The following is a 20193-nucleotide window of genomic DNA, read 5'->3' as shown; positions in this document are numbered from 1 at the left end:
ATGTTAAATCAAAGAAATCTTAATCATTTAAAGAAGCATTCGTCACTCGTCACCTATTCTTAAGATTATGTTGCCTAATTTTCTCTATCGGAGGGTATTTTTTTCTCGATGAAAAATATTTTTTGATTGTGACATAATTTGATAATTAGATTTGACCAGCTGTTTATTCTTGCAATATTTTGATTCTCCTTCTGTTTAATTCATAATATCAATTAAAAGGTAATTATAGAAGCATTGTCATTTTCAATAATAATCATTATGAATATACTGTATCTCAATCAAAATCTAGTTTTAACAAAACTCAAAATGATTCAATCGAGCTGATAGAATCACAAGATGAAGAAAGAATTAGATTCGTTGAATATCTCGCCTCAAAAAAAAATAAAATAGGAGATAAAAAGAGAGGACAACACTAATGGAAGAAGGTAAAGATGATGAGTGGTTTATCTTGGATGAATTAAAATCGTATATATATATAATGGATTCAATTGACTCCGATCATTGTCACATAAACTCTTTTGTCATCATACTCACTTGGTTGATTGATCATCAAGTATCAAAAACCTTGAATTAAACGAATGGATCCCATGATTATACGTGTATGGTTTGTACAAAGCTTGTGCTACGGACTTCTTGATTGGTTTTCATCCACTTATATGGCACTGCCTCATCTCATTGGTTAGAGTACTCCGTGACATGCCATGCCAACCAAACATTTCATTAGCCTCTATTTCCATTATCATTTCATTATATACTCACCTTCAATTCACACAGTGGTGTGACAGTCGCCACCCGTTTCTGCATTACCCATTCCGTCTCACCTCTCCACCTTCCCTACATTTTGCCACGTCAGCCAACTGGCGAGAGGAAACAGACTAGCACACGTGGCTTCCCGCCGTGTCTCGTCCAGTTATATACCGTGGCAGCCATCAACCCTCGGCTACTCTCACCCACCACCATTTCATGATGAGACGCCCACCCTGCATTGACCGTGAACAAGTCACCACGCGTCGAACGATGCGGTGCGTGATCAAGCCAACGCGGAGTACCAATATCAAATCGTCACACAGAGCTTAATCGAATAAAGGTACAAAGATACACACATCTTATAAGGTTTCTTCGTGATCGTCCTGTTCTTCCCCCCTCCCTCTCTCACGCCATTAGAAACCCTCGTCGCCTGTTTCGATGATTACCGTCTAGGGTCTGGTCCTTGTAATTTTTCTTGTTTTCTTGTCGGCAACGGCGGGATTGGACTCCCACCTCCTGGAGGAGATTGTCCTGGAACGCCGCGACGGATGCATGGCCGCCGCCGCCGCCGTCGCTTCTTCGTCATCCTCCTCCTGTTACGACGAGCAGCTGGACCGCCGCCGTCGCTGCTCCGACCACGAGGGCGACGAGCTGGCAGAGTCCTCCGCGGCCTCGCGCCGGCACTCCCGGATCCTCAGCCGCTGGGCCGCTCGCCAGGCTGAGGAGATGATCACAACCATCGAGCGGAGAAACCGCGAGACGGAGCTGATGGCGCTCGCCGGTCTCCACACCGTCTCCGCGCTCGATTCCTCCTTCCTCCGGGAGTCAGGGCGGTCCACCTCGTCATCGCCGGTGGAGAGGCCGGCGGCCGCCCGCGCGTCGGCCATCCTCCAGATGTGGCGGGAGCTGGAGCACGTGACGGCCTCCGCAAGGGGGCGTAGGAGCAGCACGGCAGAGTCCGTGCAGGGCGACCGGAGCCGTGCCGAGGGCCGTCGAATAGATGGCAGTTCGGTGGCTGCGAGCGAGAGCGACTACAACGATTACGACCAGTGGTCTCACGGGGATGTTGATTTATCGCGACGGTCAGGTGAGGAGGAGGACAATCAGAGGTCGAGCAGGGAGCAATCTCCTGGGCTCGGGGATAGCGAGAGGGGAGTGAGGCAGATTGTTCGTGGATGGATGACTGAGAGCGGAGTATCGGACACCGAATCAAGAATCTCACCGAGGAATGACACCCAGAGGGCAGAGTGGCTTGGGGAGATTGAGAGGGAGAGAGTGAGGCTGGTGAGGCAGTGGGTACAGATGGCCAGCCAACAGCATAGAGACGCTCGGGTTAGCAGGAGGGAGAGCGAGAGGATGAGGGAACGTGATGGATCAATCATGGATCATGAAGATGGCCAGCCCCAGCATGTCCACAGAGAGTTACTGAGGTTACGAGGGCGGCAAGCTCACCTTGAGCTGATCATGAGGATGGTGACGGAGAGGCAGAGGGAGCTTCAGAGATTGTCACAACAGCATGCAGTCTCGGAGTTCGCCCATCATAATCGAATTCAAGTGAGCAGCCGAAATTGCTGGCCACCATAAAGGATTTTCTGTAGCTTTAGCAGATACATGAAGCTGAATTCACCTCTTTTTCACTGGAAATTTACTCAGTTATTCTTAACGTTTACTTTTAATCCTCTTATGGTGTTGGGTATCCAAGGTCAGATAATAGGATTCCATGCATGACTTCATTTACTGTTCAAAAGTAAAAATTTCAGACATAATGCAATTAACTTCCTTATAGAATTTGCACTAATTATAGCAAATGTTTGGTAGATGGCCTAGAGAAGGATGTGAACAAGGCATTATGATCATAAGAGCAATTCATGTTGAAACTATGATATACAAAGCAGTGATGTCTATCTTGCCAATTTAGGTGTGATGTTATATTCGTAGATAATACTTTGGAGTTTGAAGTACTTTATGCCTTTGTTTTTTTCTTACTTGACTTCATCAAGGTCACAAGTTTCATCTGATTCATTTCACCTCTGTTAGAGATCTATTTTTTCTTGCATAGTGTTTGTTAGTTTTAATTCAATTCATCTAATGAAGTCTAAGAAGTTACTAATAACAAAAAATATCCTGCAGTTGCTATTTTGTGCCTTCATCATTATATGTACTCCAGGTAAAACAACATCTATCCAAGCTTTGAAGTTTTATGTACTTCGGAGGCAAGTCAATTGTGACGCAATAAAAGCATGAATGAAATCGATGGTATAAAAGAAAAATAAGAAGAATGTTCTTGCTGTATTAGGGTCTGCATATATTCTTTTTGGCATGTTGTGTAAATTTTTTCAAGGCACTCTTTATTTCCTTTTATTACTCAAAACTCAAGTGTAGCACATATGTTTCCAGTTTCCCATCTTCCCTCAATGTTGATGGTATTCTGTATAGGACCTCTTGTTCTAGTTTGGCAAATCTGTTTCTGATTTCTAGGATTTTTTTTTTAAATTTTCAATACAGCTTACAAGGGGCATGTAACTTCTAGGCTGTTCAGACATCAATGAAAAATATACTCACAATTTCCATCTAAGATTACCACATAGCTTGGCATGTTCCCCATGGCCTACACTGGTACCAACTTCTTTGTACACTTCCAGCCTTTATTTTACAGAGTAACTGTTTCCTACACATTCTGCCCTCTGCTAATGCCTTGAGCAATTAACAATTCAGACAAAGACGGTCTCTTCTTCTTCATGGATGGATTTTAACCATGGGCAACTTTTTTCTGATGGGGCTTAAACACTAAAAGAAAGTGAAAATCATTTCAAACTAGAAGGGGAAGATTATTTTTAGTGGATGTTTGAATTAGAAAGAATAATTCATGTGGTGGAGCTTAATTTTTCATCTATTACAGTCAATTTTAAACCCTTTTGGAAATGTTCCTAATCATTTCTTCCCTCTCATCTGTGTTACTTCTAGCATTTTTTGTGTTTAACTTCTTTAACTTTACTTAGGTGAATTATTTTTCAAGAAAAATGTAGTTGCATTTGTTCAATGTCATTTGATGAATGACAAATACTTTTTAATGACAATCGTATGGAAGTCTTGCAATCTGTTTTTTCTTTATTCCCTCCAGTCACTACTCAGAGGTAGATTCTTGAGAGACAGAAGACCAAGTGAGGATGACGAAGAGAGGCCACTTTCAGCAGCGGCAAGAGAAATTGTTCAGCTCAGACAACATCGTCGCGTATCTGGTCTAAGGTATGTGTTATTTTACCTGTTGAATGACAATTATTTTGATGCCACAGTGAATAGAGGACTGTTTTCTTGTCCATTTGTTTATTCTTTCTGTACTAAATAGCTTTTCCTCGAATATTACTTGTATACACGAAAATAACTGTAGGTATGCTGGTGACAACACACTAAAATAGAATAGGTGGAGTAAGCTAAGTAAAAAAAATGCAATGGCTGCCTTCTTTAAAGCACAGAAATATGATGTATCTAGAAGAGTTGTCATTGAAGGTGTGACTATTTGACTCGAATTGTATATCTAATATGTGCATGAGAGGAACCATTGAACTTAATAGTTGAGACCTCTGATATAAGTAAAAAAAAAAAAATGTGACTTTCAATGTGAATTTTCTTTACATTGTTTGAATCTTATTCCAATAATTTTCATCTATCAAATGTGAATGGTACTATTATTGAAATGTGTATCATTTACAGAACCAACCTACATGGAGGAGGGTGTCAGGGTTTTTTGCCTTGCCATATTAATCAAGAGTACATGTTAGTGTTGTATGAAAGGATGGAGGTTTCATGATTTAATGTTTTGTAGTGTCCAATTGATTGTAGTGCTCATGGATTGAGATGCTGAACTAGCCTCTAGGCAAATGGAAGTAAGCTCATACAGGATTATCTGCAGATACTAGGACAAAAGGCCATTTAGTCTGCAATAGTTACAATCATCACTTGTATATAATTTATTAGGCAAAAAAGTCTCAATCGCCTTTACTAAACTTCATCAAAGTGAATGGAAACTTTGACATCTTGAAATTAAAAATTAAATCTTTCCCTTTACAACTTCTGTTCCAAAAATTTAACAACACAAGCTATTTCTGAATCAGGTATCTGGTGAGAGAGCATACAGATGGATCTAGAGAGAGAACTATATATCAGTGGCAGGGATTTTGTATTATTTTCTTGCAAAGAAAACATAACATCTTATATTATTTTCTTACTTGATTGTCATCTTTTATCTGAATTTCTCATTGAGATCCTGACCCCTGAAATTTGTAATATTATTATTGATTTTACAATGGACCACATGTTCTAAAATCCAAGTTAGAGCCAGATTACAATTTACAATATATGAACAAATCTATAAGGCCACAAATCTAATATTGCACAAATCTAATATTTTTATTATTGAGTTCTGTTTTTATGTATCTTCTGAACTAAACAAATTTTAAACAATTCTTTTGTGAATGTTTCACACTTGTTAGAGATATCTATCTTGAATTGTGAAAATAGTAAAAGATAATAATTTTTTGTGTCTAGCGAGGGTTTTCGATTCAGATTGGAGAACATTGTCCGTGGTCAAGCAAACAACCATAATGATTTTTTGGCTAGTCAGAGCATGGGTAATGTTGGAACTGATCATTCTCAAGAAGGCATTGCCCTGGAACTATCTAATGATGATGAGGATCAGAACCAATCTAGTATTGAGACCATCAGTGTTCACCAAGTGATTGAGACACATGCAACAACTGAATTGGAGAGTGAAATCACCAATAATACTATCGATGTGGAGGAATCTGTTACTCAGGTAGCTGGTTTACAGGAAGAAGCAGCCCAAGAGAGAGGAGATCAGGAACCAAGTAACGATGATGCTTTCAGTGATTGGCATGCAGAAGCTGGAGAAGAATTTGATAGAAACTGGCATGAAAATATAGTAGAAGACTGGCCACAGGAAACATCAGAAAACAGAGATGGAGAAGATGCCCATCTCCCTGGATTGCACGAGGAATGGCGTGAGGATGAATCACATGATACTGAAGAGACCTGGCATAATGAACAATCTGATGGCTTAAGAGATTCAAGATCAAGACCAGGTAGAAGACTTGATGGATTTATTCTGCGTGATGATGGAAATGTGTATAGTATGGAACTCAGGGAACTACTAAGCAGGTAGATTTTTTTGTCTTAAATGTTTGAGCTTCATTTCATGCTAATGCTGTTTTTCTACTTGGTTATGATTTGCTAAGTAAGTTTTGCTACTTTGCAGGAGAAGTGTTTCTAATCTTCTTCATAGTGGATTTCGTGAAAGTCTAGACCGACTGGTACAGTCCTATGTTGAACGGCAAGGCAGAACTCCCGACGGCTGGGATCTGCAAAGACCTTTGCCTATTCCAAATCCACCAGAAGAAGATCAAGATGACGAAGGGGATAATCTTGATGAGGATATTCAGGATGCTGTAGTCAGACCTCAAAGTGCGTTTCCACCTCCACCATTGCCACCTCAACAACCTATATGGCACTCGGGCCTACATCACAACTGGGCCAGACAAAACATGCATCGACCAGAAACTGTGAGCTATCTTGCTCGTAATGTTTAGATTCATCAACCAAATTTCATTTTCATTCAAATTCCATTTATGTCAAAAGATGAAGCTTGATACATGGGCTTGTTTAAAAGTAACTTTAGAAATCATTGTGCTTTTTACTAGATTGTCTTTTCTTTTCTTTATTTAAGTATAGAATCTCCCTAGACCCTCCCCATATTAGAAATCCTACGGTTGTGTACATTGTTCCACCCCGCATTGGCAGGAGCCTTGTGCACTAGGTATATCTTTTTTCTTATAGAATCTCTTGAGATCGGCAACCATATAATTTGTCAGCACACCATTATTTTCTGTAGCTATTGAACTGTTTGCTAATTGTCTTTTCATTGTATCTTAAAGTACTTTGTTTTGTTTTTTCATGTATTTGGGCTTTGATTGTCCACACATTTTTACTCTTATTCTTTATATTGATAGCAGCAGTGGGATGCTATCAATGATTTGAGGGCTGACATGGCTAGACTACAAGAAGGGATGAATAACATGCAGAGAATGTTGGAGGCTTGCATGGACATGCAACTAGAGTTGCAGCGTTCAGTCAGACAGGAAGTTTCTGCTGCTTTGAATCGTGCTGTTGGAAGACAAGGTCAGTGTCACTTTTTAATTGAAAATATTGTTTGCATTTTTAACTGCCAACTCTTTAGTCAGTTGCTTCAAGAAGTTAGTCAGAGCTGATATATTTCTTTTTCCAAGTACCAAATTCAGGCCATTATTGTGAAAATACAGTCTCTTCTTTTAGCATTTGTTTAATAGTTTGTACTGGTTTAAATGAGAGTTTTTTTGGTGCATTTCTGATGGGTTGAGGATTGAAATGAGTCTGTTTACAGGTGTGAATGAGGAGTCATCTGATGATGGATCCAAATGGAGTCAAGTGAGGAAGGGCACCTGCTGTATCTGCTGTGATAGTCACATAGATTCCCTTCTGTACAGGTCTGTGTGCAATTTTTTGAGTAGATGCACGATAAGGAACACAAAATAAATGCATCTCAATTTGCTACTTATCAGGCTTTTTTTCTTTTTGTCAGATGCGGGCACATGTGCACTTGTTTGAAATGTGCCAACGAATTAGTTCGAAGTGGAGGCAAGTGTCCATTGTGCCGTGCACCCATCATCGAGGCAGTCCGAGCCTATTCAGTACTGTAAACCACAGGAAACTGATCGTCAGACAAAAAAAAAGAAAAGACTGAGTTGCTGACGACCTGAGTATTTTGAATGTCAACTGGCAGCAATCTGACAATTCCATCCTTTTTTGTGCCTTGAGGTTTGTGGGAGAGGTAAAATGTTTCAAGTGGAATCTATGTTCAGTGCACTCTGATATAATTCTTAATTTTACCTGTGATGACTGTAATAACTAATGCTTGTTTCCGATTCCTTTTGTTTGCAGTAGGGGAAGCTGTCATCGAGCAGGCTAACATGACCAGCAATTCTTGTGATTTATCTAACCTTTCTTTTATTCCTTTGATATATCATGATCTGGAAATAGTTGGGTCAACGACTTTGGAACCGGAAATCCTCCAATAAAAGCTGGGAGGGCAGAATCATCTCTGGGCCACAGCCCTGACAAGGTTGCAGAATGTGTAATGTAAGAGGCTTAATTTGTCCTGCTCTTAAGTGCAGTTGAAATGTATGACGAATTGTTTCAATGCTGAGATCAACTGACTCTTTTCGTCGCGTGGTCTCCTTCAGGCCCATCTCTTCATACGTACGGAAGACGGTCGTCCATGGCCGACATTCCCAGGTATAAACTTCATCTCGTCGTCGATGGCCGACATATCCTACTACTATGGACCATGCGCTGGTGTGCAATACCCTCCCATTAGTATATTGTGGTTGGCGTCGGCTAATAAATTGCCGATGGAACACTTCACAGGTTCTCACAAATATCCTGTGAGAAGAGGACTGCAGGTGGCCCACCGCGACGATTGTGGTGGCGAGGAATGTTTCTTCACCTGAACTGAACTTGATGATGATGAAACTGATGAATGATAATGATTACAAACATGATGATGTTTATCATAGCTGTTTTGTCTTGACCCAAAGGTTTAGAAATAACTAGTCCACATCGGCCGTAAATTGCACACGTTGCAGAGTGCGGGTGATTTGCTTCCGATAGCAACGCCTGCAAATGATGATTGATTCTGCTGTCATCGGAAGATGTTTAGAAGACCACCAGCACCGCCAAAGCAGCAGAAACAACTGCACTGCAAGACAGAAAGATCGTTGCTTTTGAAGCGCACACGTGTCACGCACCTTACATGGTCTGCCAACACACGGACTTCTCTCCGTCACGAGCTGCAGGTGCGCCGCAGGTACACCTCTGCCTTCTTATCCTTCTCCGCTCCCTGATCTCCCCTCCAGCGGCAGCTGCAGCTCCTCTTTCCTAAACCTGCCTCCTTTGCTGCCGCTCCTTCTGCCTCCAACCCGAGGACACTGGAGGTCGAGCAGGAGGCGAACACGTCGGAGCAGCGGCAGATCGGGCACGACCCACGGGACACCAGCCACGCATCGATGCAGCTCGGGTGGAACACGTGGCCGCACCGGGGGATCACCTTCACCCACTCCTTCTCCTCGAACTCGCCGAGGCAGACCACGCACCCTTCCTTCCCTACCCCCTCTCCCGCGCCGACGTAGCGCAGAACCGGCAGAGCGAGTACCGCGGAGGGGTCGAGGCCGCAGGCGGCCTCGAAGCGACTTCCCCTCTGCCGGCGGGCCGCCTGCTGACGCGCGCGCCAGCGACGGGCTTCGGAGCGGCGGAGGCCGGAGACGAAGCGGTGGGCGTAGACGGAGAAGAAGCCGAAGAAGAAGACTGCGAGGAGGATTATGAGCGCCGTCACTGCCATGGAATTTGAGGACGAGTAGAGCTGGGCGGCGGCTTTTCCCGGTACTGCCGGGAGAGGTGGTGGGGTGGGGCTGCCGCCGTTCGGAAGCAGTCTGCGGTTGCCGGGTTTCATGGCTGGGGTTTTTGGGTTTCGTCTGGGTTGATCTTGCTGCTTTGGGTGGTCAATATTGCCTATATATACACATACACGTAAAGGGATAAGGGCGGGGGGGCGATGCCTGTTTTGGTTGGCATTCGTAGAGAACGGAGATAGAGACACCGGCAACAGCAGCAGCAGGTTTTCGAGGTAGGGCAGATACCCGAGTGTGAGAGAGAGATGTGACGCCGTTGATGGATGCATTTCCATTGGTCGGTTTTGGAAGCCACGAAGCCCATCATGTACGCAAGAGATGAGCTCAGCCGAGCGATCATGAATCGGAGCCCACCCCCCCAGCTGCGATATATTCCTCCATTTAGCTTTGAAAATGAAGTTGGGAAGTACGTGCATAGGGTTGATTGTACTCGAATGTGTCCACAGTGAAATTTCTAGTTACGCATGTTTAGTATATGATAAATGACGTAAGCATGATGTCAAGCACCTCCTTTACGGGCCGAATCGAACGGCCCAACCGCATGCCCTCATAACTCTGACACGGGTTAGAAAAGCAAAAGAAACATCCAAATTGGATTCGAATTTGGATTTAGGTGGATGGCTATGATTGGTTGTTTCTCCTCTGGCCACTGCATGCGTGGCAATTTATTTGAACCCAGTGAATTCCTTACCTTGGTCGGGTGACGCACGGCATTTACCAGCGTACACAGCATCCAATGCGGGTTGTTCTACCGCCCGGGTCCCACAGCACCACCCACCCCCGTCTACATGCTCCTTAACCCAAGAAGGTATCCTATGATAAAGGGGTTTAGTCCCCTCGGGTGCCAATACCGCGTCTTAGGTTCCTCTACCTCTCATCCTACCCACGCTTCCTCCTTTTGACCGGTAAGATGATCGTTCGCTGGTGACAGCATCCAACCCCATCACATTGCCCTCTGTTGCAGAGCGAATCGAAGATAAGATACCTTCCAAAGGGCCCCCCCATGCAGCAAAAGTAAAAAGGTGAGGAGATCATCTTGGAACTAAGCATCCCCAGAAGAACCTGTAACGTAAAAAGTACTGTATGAATATGAGAGAGAGAGAGAGAGAGAGAGAAGGGAAAAGAAGACAATATATATATACATATATGGTTGTGTTACTCGTACCGATCAGATGAGCAAGAGGCCAAGGAACGACTCTTCTCCGACACCCTACCTTCTCTTGCAAGCCTCCTGCTTGCTAACAAAGATGTCAGCTTCGCCGGAGCTAACCAGTGCGGCGACGTTGAGGCCCGTCGAGACAGTAAGATCAGAAGAGGGTGGTGGTGATCATGGCGATGAAGAGGAGTGCCGAACTCCGACGTCGGAGGAGAGTAAGCTACCGTCGTTTCCCTTGAACTGCCCGCCTGCGCCGAGGAAGCGCAGGAGGGTCGCCGTCTGCAGGCGGCGGCGGCCGCGGTGGCAGCCACAGGTAGAGCTCATCGTGGTGGGAGCCAAAGAAATGGAGCAGTTGTTTCAGCGGAGAGATGAGCCACCACCGCGACGTGCCAAGAGGCAAAGGCGTCACACCCCGGACGACGACATGTGAGATCGAGGTGCAGTCAGTCAGTCAGATCTGATAGGGTTTACAGTTGCGTGGGTTAGTTTCTTACATGTAAAGGTTGATAGGGGTTGGTTGGTAGATCGCTTGTGGTCGATCCAAAGTGAAGGTGGTGAAGTCCTTATCTGTCTTCTCGTCCTTGTGTTTAATTTCCTTGTCTTTTTATCCCACCTTACCACATATAATAGATTGGATTGGAGAATCATACACAACAATTTTTACAGTCTCTTCTAATGGTAGCTTGGAATCAATCGAGTGACAACAAAATATAGAGTGAGATTTCCTGTAACTCAGTAGGTGTGGACGGCTGCAGTTGGTGAGATCGAGTCTCTTATAATAAATGTATCGCGTCATATTCACGTGCACCGGTTAGCTCCAAATCAAAGCAGCCAAGAAGAGATAGAAACAACACATATTATATATACATTACCATTAAAATTGACTTATAAAAATATGATTATCGATTCTAACTTAAATGAGATTATAATTTTAAGCTGTTCAACTGAGATCCCGAACTAACTTTTTATCATATGGGACAACCAGAAACAACCTTAACACTTGTTGTGTTGGAAATATGTGTCGGCGATAGGTGTAGCGTTTCGTAAAGATGAGGGTAGATTAACTCGTGTTGTTTGGAGATGGAACAAAACAGGAGGGGTTAATAAAGCAGGTGCTTCATGTTCCTCCCGGTTAGACCAGCGGGCCCAAAGGTGCCTGTTGCCTGTTGCTGCTGCGACAACACCACTCGCGGACGTACGTGAGGCTTCATGGAGACGAAAGCCGCCGGCATCCGAGATCGCATCGCAGTTCAAGCTTATCCCTCACGAGTTGGGATACAGCTGCTGCTCGCTAATAAAGCGCGTGGTCTACGGGCGAATCGAGTGGGGGCTTTACGTTAAAGGTCGGAGGCTGGGGGCTTAAGCAGTGCTTTAGTAGACCCACGCCGGTCTCCTCCTCTATGTGCTATCACCCCTTCGCATCCGGTGATTACACTCCACCACCACCAGCCGAACGATCCCACGGTGCCATCCCAAAGAGAGAAAATTAAAACCATTATCTTCATACGATTAGATATAATGTATATATATATATATATATATAGTGCTTCCAAGTCACAGGTCAATGAAGTTAATATATTCATCCATAGGTGTGGTTCCTCTCCTGTGATCTCACAGGATAAAGTATTTTATTTTACTTAAATGTAAACTACTGTTTCACAACCAATAAACATGAAGTACAAGGGATTAAGTTGGTTTGATCAATTGCCTATTTGGTTGCTTTTCGACCCTAAAAACGAAGTTTCAACATGGAGGAGCAGGAGAAGAATAAGAGAAAGAAACAAAGGAATCTAAATCCGCAGCATCAATCTCCAAATCCGAAGTCAAACACAGACCTCCGTTTCAAGCCGAGCAGGGACGTCAAAGGAATCCGATTCGGCGGCCAGGTGGTGGTGAAGGCCTTCGCCGTGCGGCGGGCCTCCCCGCTCGAGCTGCCGCGGCTCCTCAATGCGCCGCCGCGCGAGCTGAGCCCTCGCCGGAGCCACCCTTTCCCCTCCACGACCACGTACGTGCCCACCAACTTCACCGTCCTGGCGCAGCGCGCATGGCGCACCCTCACGCTCGGGCTCGGCGCGCACAAGTCCAAGCTCGTGGTCTTCATTTTCGAGTCCGAGGCCATGAAGTCCGCCGTCGACCGGGTGTGGCCGGCCGTGATCCCGCTGGGGAACGTGAACAAGCAGCTGGTCCGAGGGCTCGCCGGTTGCGAGTTGGCGAGGTTCAAGCTCCGTAAAGGGAGCCTGACGTTCTACGTGTTTGCGGTCCGGCGACCAGGAGTTGGAGGGTTTGGCTGCGTCGACGATCTAAGAAGGATTCTTGAGGCGATTGCGGCTCTCAAGGACTTCGTCGACCTCGCTACGGTGCTCGCTTTGCCGACCCACCCACGTATCACCTCCTTCGACGCGGTTGCCATGGCGACGTGAGGGATTTGTTTTCTGTGATGATACATATACGATCGCTTGTATAAATAGTATGTTCAACGTATGGATACTTTTGTGATTCTACTTGGTGCTGAACTCCACCACCTATGGTTGATCAACAATTTAACTGATCCATAACTACAAAGACCCTTTCACAATTCAATTCTAGAATGGATTACGTATTGAAAGGAAACTTATTTCTGCACAGCCTGCTCAAAAACCCTCTTTCAAGAAATAGACTAAAACAGCATGATGAACACAGATAGATCCAATCATGGTGGTTCAAACAGTATATAAGCAGCACAAATAAAGCAAGCCTCAGAAAATTATCTGCACTATGGAACAGATGAAAGAAATCTGATGCTGGCAAGCATTTTCTTCGACCATCAGCTAGCAGAACAAGAGAATCATAAGTACTTATTCATATGTCCAAATTAAGTTAGCTATAAAAACTCATCACTTATGTCCTGTCCTCTTTAAAACACTCGAGTCGACTGTAACTCAGCAAACTAAGAGAGTTGATCATCTGCTTAACATGAAAGAAACATAGCACGTCATGATCATTCACTGTTGCACCTGAAAGAAAAATGCATACCTCTCATTCACTGCTGCGTCTGGGGCTCAAATCAGCAGATCTTGATCGCGATCCTGGCAGCGAAGCTGACGAGTGCCTTGGTGATCTCCAATGGGACTGTGATCCCTCAGCATCATGCGGAGGCCTACTGTACATGCACCACAATAATACCATATAATGACCAACTGCATTTATAACTATGCCAAAGCAAATGTCTTGGATGTTTCAGTGTGAATGCTTTTTGTGTGTAGCATGATGTTATAATAGTCCATTTTAAAGAACTAAATAAATAATGCATGATAAGCTTTAATACGAGCTATACTCGATCATCAGAATCATGGTAACCATGGGCCATAATAAATAGACAAACAGAGGTCTGGATCACATCTTATGACACATCTATAGAGTCAGATAGTCACACCATCATGTACCATATACACCTTACGAATTTGAGAGAACATATATTGTTTAGGAACTATGAAGAGGATGCTCTGCATAGGGAGCTGAAGCAAGAAAATTTGGAGAATGCCAACATTTCTAACGATCAATAAAAAAACATAATAGTATAAAGGTGCATCATTTAACTTACTTATCATGATGATTAACATCTTCATTTCGATTAGCATCACTGTAGCTTGGAGAATGTGATCTATGATTTACATCCTCATTGTGCTCCTTTGAATGATTTCTGGGAGATCTTGCATGACTAGATTGCTTTTTTCGTGGGGAAGAAGCGTGGTCACTGCAGGACTTCGGTGCAGGAGAGTAAGATCTGTTTAACAGTGATCCACATATTTAAACTGACAAGACTGATAAGCATAGAAAAGTCGCCAAAGCTTACCGCGAGCGGTGTCTGGACCTTGAAGAATAACGGGGAGACGGTGAGGGTGACCTTGAACAAGAACGTAAGCGTCCTGTAAGAATCGCTATCAAATATGAAATTTCGGCACAAATATTGCCTTATGTCGCTTAAAAGAAATATCTTCTTTGTTTCTGTAGAAAATATTATCTCCAAATTATAATGAAATAATTGCATCCATGCAGAACTACCATGAAAAGAACCAATGTTCAAGAACATATGTTTCAGTTACCAATCCTTGAGCCACAAAACAAATCCTCCAGAATTCAAGATCATCAATAGTTACTACATTCTTCTTAAGCTTAAGAACGAGTCATCCAAAGAGAATCCTTTACCAATCCTTTGCAAGTACATAATTATCTTAAACATATCAATCATTTTTTAATTTTCCAATCACCTAGAAGAACAAAAGAAATATCTTATTTTTGCATCAAAAACTTCTGATATCTAGTGGATCTCTCAATAGGATTCGAATCAGATGAAGTTCCAACTTCTGTCAGAGAATAAACGAATGAATTGATCTTGTAGGATTCCCAAAAAAAATTTCGATTGCTTCTTGAAGCAAATGATTATTCAGCGAACTCTGTGAAAACAAAAAATACAGAAACACAACGCCAGTCTCTACTTCAAAAGAATACAGACTAACACTAAAATTTTTCAGAACCACTAGAAACCATGAGGAAGATATAAGAGAACTCATCTAAATTGGAAACCTTAGAATGGGTGTAAGGCCCCACCTCCGCTTACACAAAAAAAAGAATAGGCGCAGAAAAAGAAGACAGGAGTCCAGATATGGTATATTCTATTTGTTTGGTCATTGAGAGCAAAAGATTAAGTGGGATAACAGGCAAAAGCATTCTAGCAATTGTCAAGCCCTGTACAGTTAACAGTGACAAGCAAACAAAGAAAAAATATATCAAAGAAGAAGGATTGCTGGTGGTCAAATGTTAGACACTTTGATCAAGTCATTTTTTTCAATACCAGCCTAAGATATACCGTGACCTGTTCTTCTTCGTACTTTTACATCATTTCCAGATGAAGAAAGCCAATTACAAGACCATGATTCTATATTTCACTTGGACCAATAAGGCAGCATGTATTAATCCTTTGCCCTATCAGGTTGGTGGCGTGGACCAGGGCACGTGCCTCACAATACCATGTATACTTAGATTTAAGAAAATGCTCCATGGCACATGCTGGCATACCATGTGTTTTTACGTCGGCACATACTAAACCCGTACTGGTCCAACTGGTGACTGGCATAGGTCCAGCACCAGAAACATCAAACCATGAACAAGGCAACAAAAGAAGTTTGATGTGTGTGTCTTATAAGTAAATCCAAAACAAGAAAGAAAGATGTAGTATTGGTTTTTAAAGACAGCTTATTTATTTGAATGTTGGATTTAACATAAAAATGTTATATTTCAGTTTGAACAGAAACAAAAACATAGCTTTCCACTGCAAGAATCAATTACGAGCATAACATAATACCTAAAATCACCATGACAATGCATAATCAATAAACAAACACAAGTACAATCGCATGTGATAACTACCACTTCAAAAATGCTAGTGTAAGAGAAATTCATATAGTAAATATTGCCACAAGGGAATACCATAATAAGAAGAATGCCGGCGATCATTACCGGAGGGCCCTCTGGTAAAAGGTGGAGAATTGCAAGGGCATTTTAGTTTCATGCTATACCATGATCAGAAGATTTAAAACAGGAAACATGAAGGTTCTTGCAGTACCTAACTCTAGCTCTTTTACACATGTCTTCAGGCCTTTTTCGTGATTCAGCAGCAAGAACTACAGTTATCTCCCTTCCTCCAAGTAGTTGTCTATTCATGTGATATTGAGCTTCTGAAGCATCATACGGGTCAACAAACTCCACAAATGCAAAACCACGGGGCTCCCTGCATCACAAGTATCAAATATTATGAAAACAAACAAGAAAATGAGCAACTTATTTTATCCAAAGCAGTAGGAAAAGGTTGGAAGTCCACTGTTCTTGCTAAGTTTACCATCATCGAGACACCACTTAACAGGTCTTCTATAGTTCTTGAAGGAGCAAAGACAATGACAACTAACACTCCATCAAAAGGGTACTTGTGTCACAAAAGCATTTAGCAATGCAGGCTCTAATATCTTCACATATCTTCTACAATCACTTCCATCAGTTGCATGTGTCAAATTCTTCAGTTATCTTCTCAAGAAACCCACTTCAAAAGGTCAGCATTATATCTTTACTTCACAATAAATTTGATGAGGAACTATGTTTTCCCTTCAAACACGAACCTCTTGATTCGAACAAGACTAATCCTCAACAAAATGACCTAATGCAATGATATAGAGTGTTCTTCAACAAATGCAGGGCTTGTATTTACTTCAAACCAAAACACTCCTGAGAACCATTTAAAGAATTAACTCATATTGAAAGCAAAATAGACAAGTAGAAGCACATCATGGCAAAGAAAAGGGAGAATATTATTCATAAGTAGAAGCTCAAAATTGAAGTAATAATTTGAGTGTACAACAAAAATCTAACCAACATATTAGGATTAAGTGGTTGATCAGGCAATTATAATTAAACAGTAAAAGCCTACAGTATCTACCAACAGCATTCAACAAATGAAAGTTTTGAAAAATCTATACAATGTATATGAAAGAGGTCATCTTACCCATAGCTCGTGTCATAATCAACAACAGGCAAGATAACATAATGAACACAATTATACTAGCAGCAATAGCACAAAAAGTCTCACCCCATATAGTAGTCTTTTGGAAGATAAACATCTCGTACAGGACCAAATCTTTCAAACGGAACTCGAAGATCCTCAGGTCTGCAAGTCAATGAAAAAATCTAAGATAATCACCAACTATCCATCAGAACATTTATTTGTAACAACAAATGCACTCTCCTTGAAGAAATGGACAGGCTAGCTAAAACTGACATTGACAAAGCCTGAAAATCCTGAAGAGAAACCATTACCGAAAATTCAGGGGAATATTTCGAACCAAAAGGCTCCCAGTACTCTGCTCCTTCCCACCATATCCTCTCCTAGGTGGATTTCGCCCTCTACCACCATAGCCCCTCCTAGGAGGACTATAATAAGGTGGACTGTACCTCCTCATAAAAAACCTGAAATAGTAGATTGGCAAAACTTATTATCCAACATTGAGAGTCAATGATGATGGCCAGAAATCAAGAGCATAACAGAAACAGCCTATATAAAAGAGCAATAATGAAAATATCAAGGTAACAATAAGATTAATACATTCATGGTGTCAAGCAAGTATCATAGTCTTCTAGAATCCCTCACACTTTTCACATGATTCATACTTTATCTTTGAACGACATTCAAACCACTATGTTATTTGTTTGTCAAAGAAGTGGTATTGATGGTGCTTCAATTAGTTGCCAGTGTATGCTCCATGTTTCTTGAGTTGAAAACATATGAAGAAGAGCTAGATGCTACACTTATACTACCATCCAAATTAACCAAAGGTCAACGGCATTTACTAAAGATTCTAAAGAAATTATAATGGTCATTCAACACAAGAATATAAACAGAAGTGGTAATGTTTGTTGAAGTATCAAAGTCACTAACGCCGTCTAATATAGTGGGAAATTATAATGTTTGACATTTCGTATATGGAGCCTAATTAATTCAAAGTCACTAACGCCGTCTAATATAGTGGGAAGTGGAACTTGTTAAAGAAGATAATAGTAAAATTGGGTCCAATTTTTGGAGTCGCAGTGGGCCAACCAACCCATGCCACATGGGGCTTGGCCAGACCTTGGATATGGCACATCCCCCTAGGATTGGCTGACCAAGCTCATGATGCCCAAGGGGAGCCTCAATCAGGGGCACTGCAGCAGCTCAAATAGTGTTAAAATGAAGGAAAGAGTGATTTATGAGAGTTTTTGTTCATGAGGGTATTGGAGACTGCAATGTGCATTCTGAGGGCTTCTATTCATGTGAATTCTTACATCATAGCTCAAGAATGTTGCTTGGGTTTCTACCATTGGATGATGACCACATGGAGCAGAAACTGAAGCTGTCTCAATATGGTTGTGTAAATTAGTCAAGATTCATGTGATTGAGGATATATCAATGCATATAATTGAGATATCTACCCTCTTATTTTTCTATCTTATCATATCATTCACTTGAAGTATGGACATGGTCCTCCATTTAAGTATCCACTTCCAAAATAATCCAAGTCATGGCTGTGTTTGATGCATTTTGAAGTGCCTTTCAAGTGCTGTATTATCATATATACCTAAAATCCGACAGCTTCCTCCCTCAATTAAATTTCATCTTCGTTCGTTCTAGTTCACCAAAAAGATGAACAGTAACTTATGTTCACTTTTAAGTAATCAAAAGAAACCAACAAGAAGACTTCAGGTGTCTGTCAAATTTTCAGATCTCGACTAAGTCAACGACCTTCTGCTGACAGAAGATGCTAGACCCCAACCAATGCCACCGAAACAACCATTGTTGTTAAAGATCAATGAAAGTCATGTTCCCTAAAGGCGTCCCTAAGCATACCTTAATGAACATCCAAAACGAACACTGAAAAAGAAAATAATTTCCGTGCAACGCGGCAGGCACTAACCCGTATAAAATCACTGTTTTTTTCCTCTCGATCGTATGGGTAAGCCTACCCTCCAACGTTGAGTTGCCAAAGAGATCAGCAAGCCTCACAAAAAACAAATTTTGGCCAAAAAGAGATCCTGCATTTCCCGGATAAGCATAAAGACGGGGAATGGAACCTTGTTACAGACAATTACACCCCCATCGGCTTCTCGAGCAGTCATTTCCAAGCAAAAATAACAAAAAAAAAAGGACCTTAGAACATCGTAATCCCGAAAACAAGAAGAGATCAAAACTAAAACCAGGGCCCCTGAGAACCTTATGCTAGCTTTGGGCATAAAAGGAAGTAAAAAAAAAAAAAAAGATGGCATACCTCCGACTCGACAGGAAAACTGACGGAATCGACGGTGAACCTCAGGGAGGAGCAAAAATCTCTGAAATCTGGGTGAGAGAAGGGGGCAAATGTAAGCCGTCGAACAAGGGGGGGCGACCGGCGACCGATCTCCGTAAAGTGAAAACCCAATCCCTAAGTACGAGGCCGCGCGCGTGATTTCTGTCCAGATTTAGTCGATCTCCTGCCTGCCATGGAGAGGCCGCGGACCCCACATATGGGGCATTATCTGTCAAATCAAATGTCTGGTAAATGAAACGGGTGACGCCACACCGCCTCAATCCACAGCAGATGACAGAGAGGATGTCATACAAACAGGTAAGTTTGCCCGCCGGTAGGATTTGGCGGAATCAGCAGCGTTTGAAATATTGCAGGATTTGAACAATGGAATCGCAACTTGTACTCATATTTTGTTACATAAATAAAAAGAAATGGAATTTTACTCTTGCAAGAATTCAGAATAAATTTAAAGTCATACCTGATATGGAGAAAATATGTCACTAACGTCATGCCTAATCTCAACTGGAATCTCTCCCGATAAGTAATTTTCTTTTCTTTTCTTTTTTGGGCTTAAATGATTTATATAGATTATTTTTTTAACTTGAACTGTATCATTTTGCATGTCTCAGAATGTATATATATATATATATATATATATATATATATATACCTGAACGAAGCACAACGACTTAGTTAGACTCGGGCCACGTCGGTTCACCTCGAGTCAGCTTGGCGCCACGGTGTCGAGCATTATCTCTATGTCAGCCAAAAAGAGTCAAGTCGGTTCTGCCAATCTAAATCGATAGGACTACTAGATATGATCTCATTGGAATGAAGCTGGAGTACCCACTGATGTCGACCAACCGAACAATCAACCTGACCAACGAAAGAAAGACTTCCATGATAATTGTAATTATTGCATGATCTGAGT

The 20193-nt window shown here is 42.2% G+C and overlaps 4 protein-coding genes across 10 annotated transcripts; 2 read left to right on the top strand and 2 right to left on the bottom strand.

The window, feature by feature from the left end:
* The first annotated feature begins 1101 nt into the window (after positions 1 to 1101).
* LOC135629508 (uncharacterized) lies at positions 1102 to 8371 on the top strand. Of its 3 annotated transcripts, XM_065136966.1 has the most exons (10): positions 1102 to 2301; positions 3869 to 3993; positions 5293 to 5922; positions 6020 to 6323; positions 6771 to 6939; positions 7181 to 7283; positions 7379 to 7627; positions 7738 to 7935; positions 8040 to 8091; positions 8224 to 8371. In XM_065136966.1, the coding sequence occupies exons 1-7, from the start codon at positions 1300 to 1302 to the stop codon at positions 7494 to 7496; spliced, it is 2451 nt and encodes an 816-aa protein (XP_064993038.1). In that variant the 5' UTR covers positions 1102 to 1299; the 3' UTR covers positions 7497 to 7627; positions 7738 to 7935; positions 8040 to 8091; positions 8224 to 8371. The 3 variants fall into 3 exon arrangements, with proteins under 3 accessions (XP_064993038.1, XP_064993037.1, XP_064993039.1); XM_065136965.1 differs by having other exon boundaries at positions 8040 to 8371; XM_065136967.1 differs by having other exon boundaries at positions 1104 to 2301; positions 6774 to 6939; positions 8040 to 8371.
* On the bottom strand, positions 8304 to 9426 carry LOC135629509 (RING-H2 finger protein ATL57-like). The gene is made up of 2 exons (XM_065136968.1): positions 8604 to 9426; positions 8304 to 8472 (listed from the first exon to the last, which is right to left on the bottom strand). Exon 1 carries the CDS (start codon positions 9302 to 9304, stop codon positions 8639 to 8641), a length of 666 nt encoding a protein of 221 aa, XP_064993040.1. The 5' UTR covers positions 9305 to 9426; the 3' UTR covers positions 8304 to 8472; positions 8604 to 8638.
* A 2725-nt stretch (positions 9427 to 12151) lies between these two features.
* LOC135628755 (uncharacterized) lies at positions 12152 to 12918 on the top strand. The gene has a single exon (XM_065135645.1). It carries the CDS (start codon positions 12168 to 12170, stop codon positions 12837 to 12839), a length of 672 nt encoding a protein of 223 aa, XP_064991717.1. The 5' UTR covers positions 12152 to 12167; the 3' UTR covers positions 12840 to 12918.
* Positions 12919 to 13143: 225 nt separating this feature from the next.
* LOC103983258 (serine/arginine-rich SC35-like splicing factor SCL30) lies at positions 13144 to 19453 on the bottom strand. 5 transcript variants are annotated; one of them, XM_018829600.2, is made up of 9 exons: positions 19245 to 19445; positions 18894 to 19079; positions 17263 to 17412; positions 17036 to 17113; positions 16022 to 16186; positions 15886 to 15926; positions 14252 to 14324; positions 14000 to 14182; positions 13184 to 13558 (listed from the first exon to the last, which is right to left on the bottom strand). In XM_018829600.2, exons 3-9 carry the CDS (start codon positions 17403 to 17405, stop codon positions 13435 to 13437), a joined length of 807 nt encoding a protein of 268 aa, XP_018685145.2. In that variant the 5' UTR covers positions 17406 to 17412; positions 18894 to 19079; positions 19245 to 19445; the 3' UTR covers positions 13184 to 13434. The 5 variants fall into 5 exon arrangements, with proteins under 5 accessions (XP_064991715.1, XP_064991716.1, XP_018685145.2 ...); XM_018829602.2 differs by having other exon boundaries at positions 18894 to 19011; XM_065135643.1 differs by lacking the exon at positions 18894 to 19079 and having other exon boundaries at positions 13144 to 13555; positions 19245 to 19452.
* Between the last annotated feature and the right edge of the window lie 740 nt (positions 19454 to 20193).

Source organism: Musa acuminata, chromosome BXJ3-1 (assembly GCF_036884655.1).
Source record: "Musa acuminata AAA Group cultivar baxijiao chromosome BXJ3-1, Cavendish_Baxijiao_AAA, whole genome shotgun sequence".
Lineage (NCBI taxonomy): Eukaryota > Viridiplantae > Streptophyta > Magnoliopsida > Zingiberales > Musaceae > Musa > Musa acuminata.
This window is presented reverse-complemented; position numbering and strand designations above follow the sequence as displayed.

Bases quoted from the DNA above. Each gene is read 5' to 3' on its own strand.
- LOC135629508 (XM_065136966.1), top strand. From the start codon at position 1,300: ATGGCCGCCGCCGCCGCCGTCGCTTCTTCGTCATCCTCCTCCTGTTAC. The intron at 3,994-5,292 runs GTATGTGTTATT...TTTTGTGTCTAG, and splicing joins CGTCGCGTATCTGGTCTAAG to CGAGGGTTTTCGATTCAGAT. The intron at 6,324-6,770 runs GTGAGCTATCTT...TTATATTGATAG, and splicing joins ACATGCATCGACCAGAAACT to CAGCAGTGGGATGCTATCAA.
- LOC135629509 (XM_065136968.1), bottom strand. From the start codon at position 9,304: ATGAAACCCGGCAACCGCAGACTGCTTCCGAACGGCGGCAGCCCCACC.
- LOC135628755 (XM_065135645.1), top strand. From the start codon at position 12,168: ATGGAGGAGCAGGAGAAGAATAAGAGAAAGAAACAAAGGAATCTAAAT.
- LOC103983258 (XM_018829600.2), bottom strand. From the start codon at position 17,405: ATGAGGAGGTACAGTCCACCTTATTATAGTCCTCCTAGGAGGGGCTAT. The intron at 17,114-17,262 runs GTAATGGTTTCT...ATTGACTTGCAG, and splicing joins AATATTCCCCTGAATTTTCG to ACCTGAGGATCTTCGAGTTC. The intron at 15,927-16,021 runs GTACTGCAAGAA...ACCTTTTACCAG, and splicing joins TGTAAAAGAGCTAGAGTTAG to AGGGCCCTCCGGTAATGATC.